Source organism: Nanorana parkeri, unplaced genomic scaffold, assembly GCF_000935625.1.
Source record: "Nanorana parkeri isolate BGI_ZX_2015 unplaced genomic scaffold, ASM93562v1 scaffold81, whole genome shotgun sequence".
Classification (NCBI taxonomy): Eukaryota; Metazoa; Chordata; class Amphibia; order Anura; family Dicroglossidae; genus Nanorana; species Nanorana parkeri.
The window spans coordinates 2,308,541-2,320,252 of NW_017306349.1; the positions used below are offsets into that span (position 1 = coordinate 2,308,541).

At 44.1% G+C, this 11,712-nt stretch overlaps 1 protein-coding gene across 1 annotated transcript in view; it reads left to right on the forward strand.

The window, feature by feature from the left end:
- The window catches only part of PAPPA (pappalysin 1), a 190,509-nt gene that overhangs the window by 137,497 nt on the left and 41,300 nt on the right, over positions 1 to 11,712 (forward strand). The window contains exons 14-16 of the mRNA XM_018576975.1: positions 5,178 to 5,276; positions 8,146 to 8,281; positions 9,382 to 9,595. Of these exons, the coding sequence (XP_018432477.1) occupies positions 5,178 to 5,276; positions 8,146 to 8,281; positions 9,382 to 9,595 (449 nt within the window). The remainder of the gene's footprint in view (positions 1 to 5,177; positions 5,277 to 8,145; positions 8,282 to 9,381; positions 9,596 to 11,712) is intronic.

An 11,712-nucleotide genomic window follows, 5' to 3' on the forward strand; every position in this document is an offset into this window, starting at 1 on the left:
CCCCCCCTTTCTTGTCGTGCAACACAATATCCAAAAAAGGCAAATTTTTTTATTTTGTGAAATATTATTGTATGTAACGTCATAGCCATTCCGCAGAGAAATGTATTCAAAGTTTCCCTTCAGTCCCCTTACACAAATCACACAACTAACGAAGGAATCTAGAGTGTTTTGTCAAGTCCAGGTTAGTTGTTGAAGTTGTTGTGTTGTAGCAACAACGCTTTGATGAAGTGAGAATGAAAAGAAAAACCGTTCTGTCTTGTGGATGAGCCACCATCCATGCATAAATAGGGGCGAAGCTTTTTGTAATTCTGAGCCGCATACAGTGACAGAAACTAAGGGGAAACTAGGATATGCAGGCTTGTAAAATTCTGTAATAAGCCTCACTTGGGACACATATTCAAAGGGCAGATTCCGACAGAAACAAAGTAGTGAAAATCCAAAGCAGGAAATTGTGCTAGTCATGAACTGTGCCAAAGGATGTTTGATTCTTGCTTTGTTCCTCTTACAATGTTAATGCTAAAACAATCCAACGTATTTCTCATTGAGGGCTAGCTGAGTGCATAAAATTGTACTAGTTTCCTTCGGTAAATCACATGAAGATTGATTGATGGTAATGCGAATGTTATCCGTATAGTCACATTAACAAGACTCTCTAGGTCAAGACAATGCTCCAGGTATGGCGAAACACAGATGGATTGTACATGCACCTCTGCAACATATAGTGGATGACCCAACACAATGCAGGGCTGTAGCTAACATGGGGCGAGTGAGGCACTTGACTCAGGCGCAGCTGAGAGGGGGCGCATCCAGGGCTGGCCTGGCTGCACCCCCTCGCCCCTATTGTCATGGCGAACACAGGGCGCCATTGGCAAAAGAGGCACCAGGATGCCAACACAGCCCGGGCTCGGCAGCGAGAAGAGGAGCGGCACAGGCTCCAGCTTCTCCTTAGATCCCCACTGCTCCCGCCCACCTGAATGGGCAGAGGACTTTGTGTCCTCAATCTCTTTTTCTATTTCAAAAGGGAAATGTCAGGGGTGATATTTCCCCGAAGCCCCCGAAAGTAAAATACAATAATAATAATTAAAAAAAAATTAAAAATGAACCCCGTCCCCCCCACACACACTCATACACACATGTGCAAAGACTAAACATTTGTTTCGGATGAAATGAATGGAAACTAAAAATGTTTCATTAGATTTGTAAAACTAAATACATGTTTATGCTATTCTGGATTTGGCCACCAGCGCATTCTGCGCATGTGCGCCGCCATCCTGGAGGTGGGGCACATGATGTTGCATACATCTGTTGGGGGGGCACAATTTTCTGTTCTTGCCTCGGGCAAATAAGGAGCTAGCTACGGCCCTGACACAATGACAGGTGTTTTCCAATGACCCTAGGGTTACTTACTGTTGGCCCATGGAAAACCAAATGGGAAGAGGGAGCGGGTGGTTGTGATGTGGCTACATTAGCTTCATTAATTCCTAATGAGCATGGTGAAACGGAGCAAAACTTGTTTTTACATCTGGGAACCAAGTTAGCTTATAACTTATAACTCAACTAAAGTGGAAATTTTACTTGGTAATGTGTTTTTTTTCTAAACAATCTAAAGTTTTGTTAAATTATAGGAACAATAACAAAAAATAATAGTCCACAGCCTTCCTCATTCATAAATGATTGAAGAACAGGACTCCCAACCCAACACTGACAGCCCAGCCCTTCAGATTGCTCTGGAAGAGTGTCATTTTGACAGCTGGCCCTTCTGCTCTGTGTATCAGGAACTGTTATCAGTTCCTCTGATACAAAGCAGGGTCAGCTGTGATGCTGACAGTGGAGCTCCATAGGACAGGCCCTACAGAGATCAGAACATGGACAGGATGATTCAGATCCATGCTCTTCTCCTCTCACAGCAAAGTGCCTCTATTGCCTTTGCATCAGCCCAGTTCTGGTATCTGCAGATACTTTCAGAAGCTTAAAAAAGCCCTTAGATAAATGTGTTAATTTATGGGAATTGTCTCAAAAAATCTATCTGAGATGGTGTTTGACTCCCTACTGCATGGCTAAGATATCTCCCTCTAACTCCAACATGTGGTGGAGAGGGTGTGGCCAAATGGGCAATCTACTTCATATACTGTGGTCTTGCCCATATCTCTGCCATTATTGGACTTCAGTCTTCCAAGCTCTATCTTCCATATCGGGTAGCCCAGTTGTACCTATACCAGACTTGGCACTCCTAAATTTGGGTATTGAAAAAGTCCCCCCCCCGTGTTCGGGTAGTAGTGTCGCACGTGCTGTTGGCAGCACGGCTACACATAACACGGAGGTGGCGTTCTACAGATCTGACTACAATTCACCATGTAACTTCCTTGGTACACATCCACTACCAGTATGAAAAAGCGTTGTCACACCCTGGCGGAGTGATGGCCAAATTCACTAAGCAATGGGCGCCTTGGGTCACATGGTATTCATTTAATACAAGGACCTGAATCCACTACACTGTCCCTTATTGTTGCCCCAAACAGAATACAAATCTGCTCCTTTAGAGGGATACATTAGCCATAATGAAATTGACTCGTGCATAGGGGCGAGTTGAGGGGGACAGTCACATCTCATATATATTATCTGTTTGACTTTCATACAAAGAATGATTTATTCACAGGCTGATTTGATCGCATACGTGTTGACATATTTGTGTACTGTATGTTGCCGCTATTTCCTTTTGTACTTTGTAAAATTAAATACAAATCTAAATTTAAAAAAAAAAAGCCCATAGATATTGCTGAATGTTGGGTGGTTATGACTAGCAAGGCTATGGTATGTCCTCTTAGTGTCAGAATTTGCTCGTACCTTCCTGCCTCTTGCACATGCCTATTGGCCAGTGAGGCAACCCGTCATAGTAAGGGATGCACCAATACCGATACTAGTATCGGTGCCGTTACAGAGTATTTGGGCACATACTCGCCCAAATACTCTGATACCTTCCCTGCGACCAGAACTTCTGGTCAGAGGGAGATTTCCTCTGACCGGTAGTGCCGCGAGGGAACATGGAGCAAAAGAGGTTGAGGAACGCTGGTCTTTACTATAATTGTCACCATCAAATACCTCTTACTAAAATAGCCCCAGGTTCGCTTTAAGGACTAGTGAAGTTTCAAGGTATTGAAAATTGTTCCGCTCTATCTAGTTTTAAGGAAACCTTATGGTTTGATGGGAAGAGTTAGTTGAATTTTGTACCATTCATTTTTTGCAAAATAGAAAAAGTGGAGTTAAATTGATACCATTTATTTCCTCTCAATACACGTAGAAAACAATCTTTAGAAATAGAGTGCAATTTGTTTCCTGGGTACAAAGAAAGAGAGACGAGTATTTATGTAACACTGGAATCGAATCAGCCGCATGTACTGTACGAGCAATAATGGCATCCTGATATGAAGGGGTTGATTCCGTAATGGAGTAGAGAATGTTCTTGAATAAAGTAAAGCTATATGAACTTTAAGTACCCATTCATGTGCGGGGGGAATTTAGGGCCCATTCACACCACATCCAGATTACCTCCAGACCAGACCAGATTGTTTCCGGACCCAAACTGCATCCTAATGTATCACTATGCTATTTCTGGGCTCTGTTCACACAAGTGCAGTCCAGACCAGAGCAGACCAGAAAAAGACTACACCGTCTCATTTTGTCTGGTCTGGAACGCGCATGAACGCGTCAAAAACGCACCGGAATGCACTGGAACATAATGGAACGCAACTAATGACTGGACGTAATTAAAATGCTATGATAGTTTTACTATATACTGTATATCATGGATTTCTGCAACTGGCAGTTTTGTGCAGAGTAGAGAGAGAGCAAAGTGTGGTCAGCGAGGGAAAAGCTGACCAGGACAGTAGTGTGGCCAGCAGGTGGGGGGTGAGAGGCAGCTGCCAGAGAACATAGTGTGGACAATGGAGGAAGAGTTCTGAAAGAACATGGTGTGCATAGTGGGGGGAGAGCTTTCAATGAACATAGTGTGGACAGTGGGGGAGAGAGCTTTCCGAGAACATAGTGTGGACAGTGGGGGAGAGAGCATTCAGAGAGCATAGTGTGGACAGTGGGGGAGGGAGCATTCAGAGAACATAGTGTGGACAGCGGGGGGAGAGGATTCAGAGAACATAGTGTGGACAGTGGGGGGAGAGCTGTCAGAGAACATAGTGATAGTTGCATACAAAGAAGTTATACATACTTTGTATATTCATATAAAGCAGGATCTGGTGTACAGGTATAGCATAAGTTGAAGAGGGTAAATGGTTAGGAAGAGGTATCTGACTGACTGGGCGGTCATTGGGGATATAAAGTAGTTGAGATGAAGAGGATATAAATTCCCAAACAAGGGTCACATCAATAGAGTGCAAAGAGAACCCCATGTGTGGTTCTTGCTCAAATATAGACAATAGATACGGGTATTATAGGTCGTGCATGTGTTGAAAGCATATACTCAAGTGAAGTACACTAGATTGTATAGAGAGAGCGCGAGGTGTGCAGGGTTTTTAGTGCTGTGGACACTTCTGAGGGAACAGTCTTTGGAGAGCAAGTGGGCAATGATGTTACCGAATGTGTCCAGCAGGGCATAGCCATTGCTGAGCGGACACTGTGTGCGTTGGGCGCTTGTCAATGTCGAAATTCAAGATTCAAGAGTGGTGATAGAGCTGCTTCTTTGCTACATTCCTTCATGGTACTAGAATACCCCAACAGTGAAAGTGAAGACTAGTCTCTTTACTGGATTGAGACTCACATGCTGTGGTCAGCTGGTCTGGGCTCTGCTCTATGTTCTATTCCCCTATTGGGAATGTGGGTCGAATCCCCACTGAAAACAAACGTTTCAACCCTTTTTAATAATATATAAGGATATGGGGTATTTTCTATGAGCCAATGAAAATCTTTTAGGTGTTGAAACCTACACCTCTGTAGTGACCCTCAAATGGTCACAAAGTTCCTCTGAACCACTAATGGGCCAACAGTACACAAAGGCAATGTGCTTTCATCGGCAGAGATACATTATGGGACATAATAAAAGGGTGAGTTCCCTCACATCATATTAATATATACAACCAGTATTCCATTTAATATTTAAAACATGAAACAGTACATTTGTGTTCTCTCTTGTTGCTTTACTTTTAATCATTTATCTACTAATTTGCCAGGTTTGCCAAACTAAAGTGATGAAATTGAGTAAAACAGTGTCCCAGTATGCTTGGTATCCATGCAAGGCCACGTCAGATACCACAAATTACTGGCTAAAGGTAAGTGACATTAATGAAACAGTTAACAGATTGAAGTATATATAACACTATATATAGATATACAGGTGAAACTCGAATAATTAGAATATCGTGCAAAAGTAATTGCAGTAAGTGCTGCAAAAGGGGCCCAAACCAAGTACTGAGTACATATGCATGCTTGTACTTTTCAGAGGTCCGACATTGTTCTATGCACAATCCTTGTTTTATTGATTGCATGTAATAATCTACTTTTTTGAGGTTGTGGATTTGGGGTTCTTGGGGTTTTCATGAGCTGTAAGCCAATTGTGTAAGGCTGCCCTAAATGCCTGTCTACATCAGACAGGCGTTTTACAGGCCAGCCTTACGCAGCGCCGGGGTCCTACCTCTGTGTTTGCAGAAGCAGGCGGTTCCTGTAGGTGCGTAAGGACCCAGGGATGCAATTATGACAAATCACGGCTTGAATTATCTTGCTTTGCATGTAATGAGTCTCTCTCATATATTAGTTTCACCTTTTAAGTTGCATTAGTGAAATAAATGAACTTTGCACGATATTCTAATTATTCGAGTTTCACCTGTATATACAAGCTTTCGAGAGTGAACCTCTATTCTTCAGGTTCACTCTCGAAAGCTTGTATTTTATATATATTGTTAGTCCAATAAGAAAGGTATCATTGCACACTGCAATACTGTGTTTTTGTTTTTTTTTGACGTCTTGTCTACTGGACTAATATGGCTTACCCATTTATATATACATATATATATACTGTATATATTGTGGATGTAGTAGGGATTGTGTAAAACCCATGTCAGTTTATGTTTTGCCACCTTTGACCCGTTGTGGAGATTCCCTTAGATTGTTGTCACCGAAGCTCCCATTGGAAGACTTCCCCTCTATTTTTGTTCTTTGTATTAATCATAGAAAAGTTGTATTTGTAGATGATTAATATCAATTGCTTCCAGACTTACCCACAAATAAACTCCTTCGGAAGCATGATACTTTGTCAACTGGGCAATCTGGCCTGCCTGATTTGTTATATGTGGGATAGCTAATCCATCTGCATTTCTGGGCGAGGGCAGGACCTGAATTACCATAAGGCAGAGTAGGCACGTGCCTACAGTACAGGCGTCCTCCATAGAGGGGTGCCGTGCAGGTGCCTACTCTGCCTAACTCCCAGTGTTGTGTCAAGATACAACACTGGCGATAGCAAGGATTCCCCACAATATGCACCCTTCTGCTCCACTACCAGCGGCACCTACAGGAACCGCCTGCTTCTGCAAACACAGAGGTAGGACCCCGGCGCTGCGTAAGGCTGGCCTGTAAAACGCCTGTCTGATGTAGACAGGCATTTAGGGCAGCCTTACACAATGCCGGGGTCCTTCTCTGCAAATGTGAAAGCCGGCGGGTCCCACAGCAGGTAAGGGTGCCAGCGCAAGCTAAACAGATTTCCATTTGTGCCTACAGGCGCCCGAAATGGAAAATCCGGCCCAGGGGAAGGGGGTTACATTGTGTCAATTAAAATTCTATGTTTATAGTTCAACCATATGAAGCAGTCCAAAAGGAGATTATGAATATATATCCTGACACTTTGATTGGTAATACTCTAAATAGATACAATATTGTAGGTATTAGTGTCTTCCTGAGTGCTGCTATATGCCCAAACCAAGAAGGTTCATATATTGTTGAGCATAAAGGCCAGAAATGCGTTGCCCTTTTTGTCACTTCCTGTAAGCAAAACTAAAACCACGAACAAGGTTATCTTTCTTCTCTAAGCTACTATTACCCCCACCCCTGTGTAATGAAGATGACCAAAGGCAGAAATGTTTGAAGTTCAGCCTGGGTGGCAACCATGGTGCCCTCCATAGATCCAGTGAAGGAGTGATAGTAGTCACCCAGGGGCAGGAAGTATGTTATTTGCAGGATTACCAAGTGAATATAAAGGGGGGGGGGAGGAGCCTTCAAACAAAACCCAATGCAGCCACCATGTCACTTGAAGGAGACTGAGCTTAACAGGGGGCTACCTTTGCACCACTTGTCTGGCTCCCCTGGAGGTGATGACAGGAGGCGTAAGGACCCAGGGATGCTTGAGTGCCAATGCAGGGGCTAGCACAGATTTTGTACCAGAATTTGAGTGTGGTGACCTGGAGCTTGTGATGACAGGAACTGGGCCGCAGGCTTTGCAGCAATGGGAAGTTAAGGTGCTAGAGCTGCCTCGCAGAGTAACAGCGCAGAGTCCAAGTTAGAAAGCCCAACAGGAGCCACAGGAGGATCAGGATCGTCGTTGAGGTCACAAGCCGAGTTCAAAGGATCGGATACAGAGATGTGGTGCCAAATCGGTAGGAGCATCGACGTCGGGGTCACAAGCACAGGGAAATCAGGTGCCAAGACAAGGTGCCAAGTCAGTAATCAGGAGCAAGGTCGGGAACATAAGCCAGAGTCAAACGCAGGATGGGGCAACAGGAACACAGGACAGAGCTGGAGACCAGTCAGCAATGGGCTCAGTACTCACACTGATCTTATAGTCCAACTGGCGACAATGAGCAGCCGTGCGTGCACACCACCCTAACGTCCGTGCTCAGGAATTCTGATGTTAATACGTTTGCACGTAGAGTATTTCCCTGTGCACAAATTCCAGTACGCACGCCTACCATTCAGAGCATGTTTGCCCATCATCTTGAGGACAGGGCCATGTGGAACGGCACGTGCATGAACTCCTAATGGCCTTTTAGTAGGTACCTTACACACCACTTCCAAGGACCGGTGGGCTGCAATAGACAACATTTATATATATTGGTTTAGCATTGTGTTACAAATTCAAAGACTGGTTGGTAATAATTGTACTATGACATTGAACTGCTTTTCCTTTTTTTTTTTTGTTTCTCATTTAAACAGGCCCACTTTTCCCAACATGTTGTTGTTGCTGCCGTGGTGGTTCACTTGGTAACTGATGGGACATCTTATAGTTATCCGAAGCCAGAGACCATCAGCGTTCAGCTTATTGATGTCAAGGAACAGATGCACGACCTTGGTAAAGTCTTCTCTGTTACTGAGTATCTAATCAGTCCTTTGATAAGAACACATTATAACCGAGCTTGGCCCGAAGGCATCTGCAGAGGAGATGGTTTTATCTTCTGTCTTTTGTTTAGAATTTTACTTCTCACCATCGGTGTGGACTTCAGCCATTTCCACTTCCCCTATGATGAAATAACGAGACGTTTCATTGTTGTGAGCACTCCTCTCTTCAGGGGAGTGCGGAATACGTACATTCTAGCAGTTGTATTTACACACCACTGAAACAGTTCACCAGTACGGTATTAATTCTCCCCCGCCACCTGCAATATCAGTACCAGTTAACCCCTTCACACCGGCAATCCGTGTAATAATGTTGCCCGGCATGGTACCCCATGCAAACAAATGTTCTCCCATTTCACTTCAATGCGGCTGCTGGCTGTCAATAAAAACTGGGGTCCCACTAACTATCAGGAACCAGTCAGAGTGGATCCCCATCATGCCATAAGCGTTTCAGCTCTGACATAATGACAGCATGCGGACTGGAGGCTCCATTGACAGCCTTCAACCTGCAGATGAACATTGCAACCTATTGAGATTAGGCATGTACGATTCATTTCATTCCGAATCAAAATTCGTACACATTTTACGAAATTCGGACACATCCGAACCCCAATGCATCCGAATGTGCCCAAATCCGAATTTCCGGTCCCATCATGTGACTTTTCTGGACTATCAAATATGTTTTTTCGGTTTAATGCATCCAAATGGGTCTGAACATGAATTTTCGTTACGGCAACATGGGAGCCATCTACAGTATATACATTTATTACTAAAGCTGAGGCTCCCAGACCCAAATGGTATTCAGATTCGAATTTCTGAATTGCATTCCAAAGCTCCCGAATGCCATTCGGGTCTGGGAACCTCAGCTTTAGTAATAGACCCGATGATCTGTAGTCTGCCCCTTGCCCTAGGTGTACATAGATTCCTTTACAAATGTATCAGTAACACTCCAGTAAATAATGTTTTCCTATTTTGTTTGCCTCTTACTTTATGTTGTCCTCGGATTTAATGCCGATACCATCTAACGTCTTCTTCTCGTTCCTTCTTCTGTTGTAGGGGTTCATATTCTCAGCTGCAGAAACAACCCGTTGGTGATCCCTGTGATGCATGACCTCAGTCGTCCTTTCTACCACAGCAAAGCCGTCTTCATAAGCTTTACTTCTAACTTGGTGGCCATCTCCGGAGTGGCTCTCAGATCTTTTCATGACTTTGACCCAATCAGAATTAACAGTTGCCAAAGGGGAGAGATTTATAGCGTGGCCGAGCAGAGGTGAGTAAGATACTCAACATTCACGCCTTCGGGTCAAACCAAGGGCAGTTTTCGGTCACGTGCAACCGGAAAAAATCAGCCAGTTTTGTTTTTACTTCTACATATTACCTCTTCTAGGAACATTGCAGACTTTGTTTTATTCACCGGGAGTTCAGACTGGGTTCTATGTAGATTTATGTAACCAAAAACAGACACAAGGGGAAACCTTTGTTATCGCTACATCAGTTTTGATACCTCCTCTGAAATGATCAAATCAACCAGGTTTCCGAATCTTTACCCCAAAAAATGAACATTTCGCATGTATTTATTTCTAAATCTTATTAAAGGAGAACTATGAGGGGAGTGCTTTTCACTCACCTCATAGTTCTAGCCGACCTGTGACAATGAGACTGTCACAGGTCGGCTCAGTAGATCGGGAGGTGAGCGAACACATGCCGGTGTTCGCTCACCTCCCGATCCTGTCACGGCTCTCTGCCATGACATGGAAGGGGATGGATTCCCCCCTCCCCGCTCCGATCCTCCAACGGACAGGGGAGGTCGCGGGTACAGCTGGCTCTGCCTCTAGATAGGCAGAGCCAGCTGTCACTCACGCAGCTGGGCGGATCTCGACATCGATGTCGGGATCCGCTCCGGCTGCGGCGTCTCAGTATACCGCTAGCTGTAATTTGCGGTATACTGAGCTTAGGGTGACGGGAGGACGCTAGTTTGTGTCCTCCCGTTACCCTAAGGAGAACTATGGGGAAAAGCCCTGACCCCATAGTTCTCCTTTAAAGCTGAACACCATACAAACAGCTGAAATGAATAAGTAAATAAACCTGCCAAGGGATTTATATTTCTGTCCTTCCGGTCCTGAAATATACACACGTGTGCCACCATGTGCAGCAAGGTTGATCACACCACTTACAGGTAGCAAGCCAGAAAATCAAACATTTTAAACAGGTGCGTAACTAGACATCACAGGTCCCCATAGCAAAATTTTGCCCCAAACTGCCTCCCCTACGAAATAAAAAGTACCTACCTCCAGAACACATTCCCGTGCCTGCGCCGCGTTTGTCTCCCTCTCTTCAGCTCTGCTCCTGCTGGCTCTGACGCCAGAGCCAAAGAAGAGATCACTCCACCGCTCACTGCTGCAGAGACCACAATATACCCTTCACAGCTCACCATAGACCCCACAAAGTCCACCATGGTACAAGTTTCAATAAACTACCATAGCGGAGTCTCATGTGTGGCCAGCTTCTCTTCTGTTAGCTGGAGGGTTGGGGGTTTGCCTCCCTCCGACTTAGAGGGTCACGAATGCTCAGTATGCTATCCAAACCATTCATAACCAGATGAATACTATGGTCCAGCCCCCCCATGGCTGGTAAAAATCCTTTTTTTTTCACATCTAGTCTGGGCATAGGGAGCGCTTGATAGTGTAGCAGTTAATGTAAAATGTACGAAAACAACTCCTCGAATGTGCAAATCGCACATAAAGGTCTCAGGACTGTATTAAGATCACTGGAGCGGAGGTGTGATCAATATAACTACGAGGTCTTGATGTGCGGTTTGCACCTTCCAGTGTGAGTTCATTTATGGTTTTAACCCTTTTGCTGCCAAGGACGTACGGCATACGGAGGTACAAAAGTGCTTCTGGCTGGCCAGCTCAGTATGCCGTACGGACCTGGCATTTACAGTTCTACTATAAGCTCATGGTCGCTTTATGACGCATTGCCATGCGTTGTGATCTTTGTGTTGCAATAAATATACGCCTGTATCATTTTATCACAACACAAACACCAACACAGTGTAAAAACAATTTTTTAACACAAGTCGATTATTTACAATTTTGCGTACCGTAATTTTTTTACCTTTTCGCAAAAAGGCGCAATTACAAATGTGCTAATATTTGTTATTTATTAACTCAATACAGTTTTATCTTTTAGATTTAGTCAGAAAATTATTATTTTTTGTGCGCTGATACTGATTTTGGTGTGTTTTTACAATTGAATTGTGTATTTTTATCGGTTTAATATTAATTTGAGAAACATTTGCGCAATTATCGCAGGGCCTACAAATTTAGTATCACCATCTTTTTATTCTACCGGGCCTGCGCTTTCAGAAAATATATGGTTTGGGGG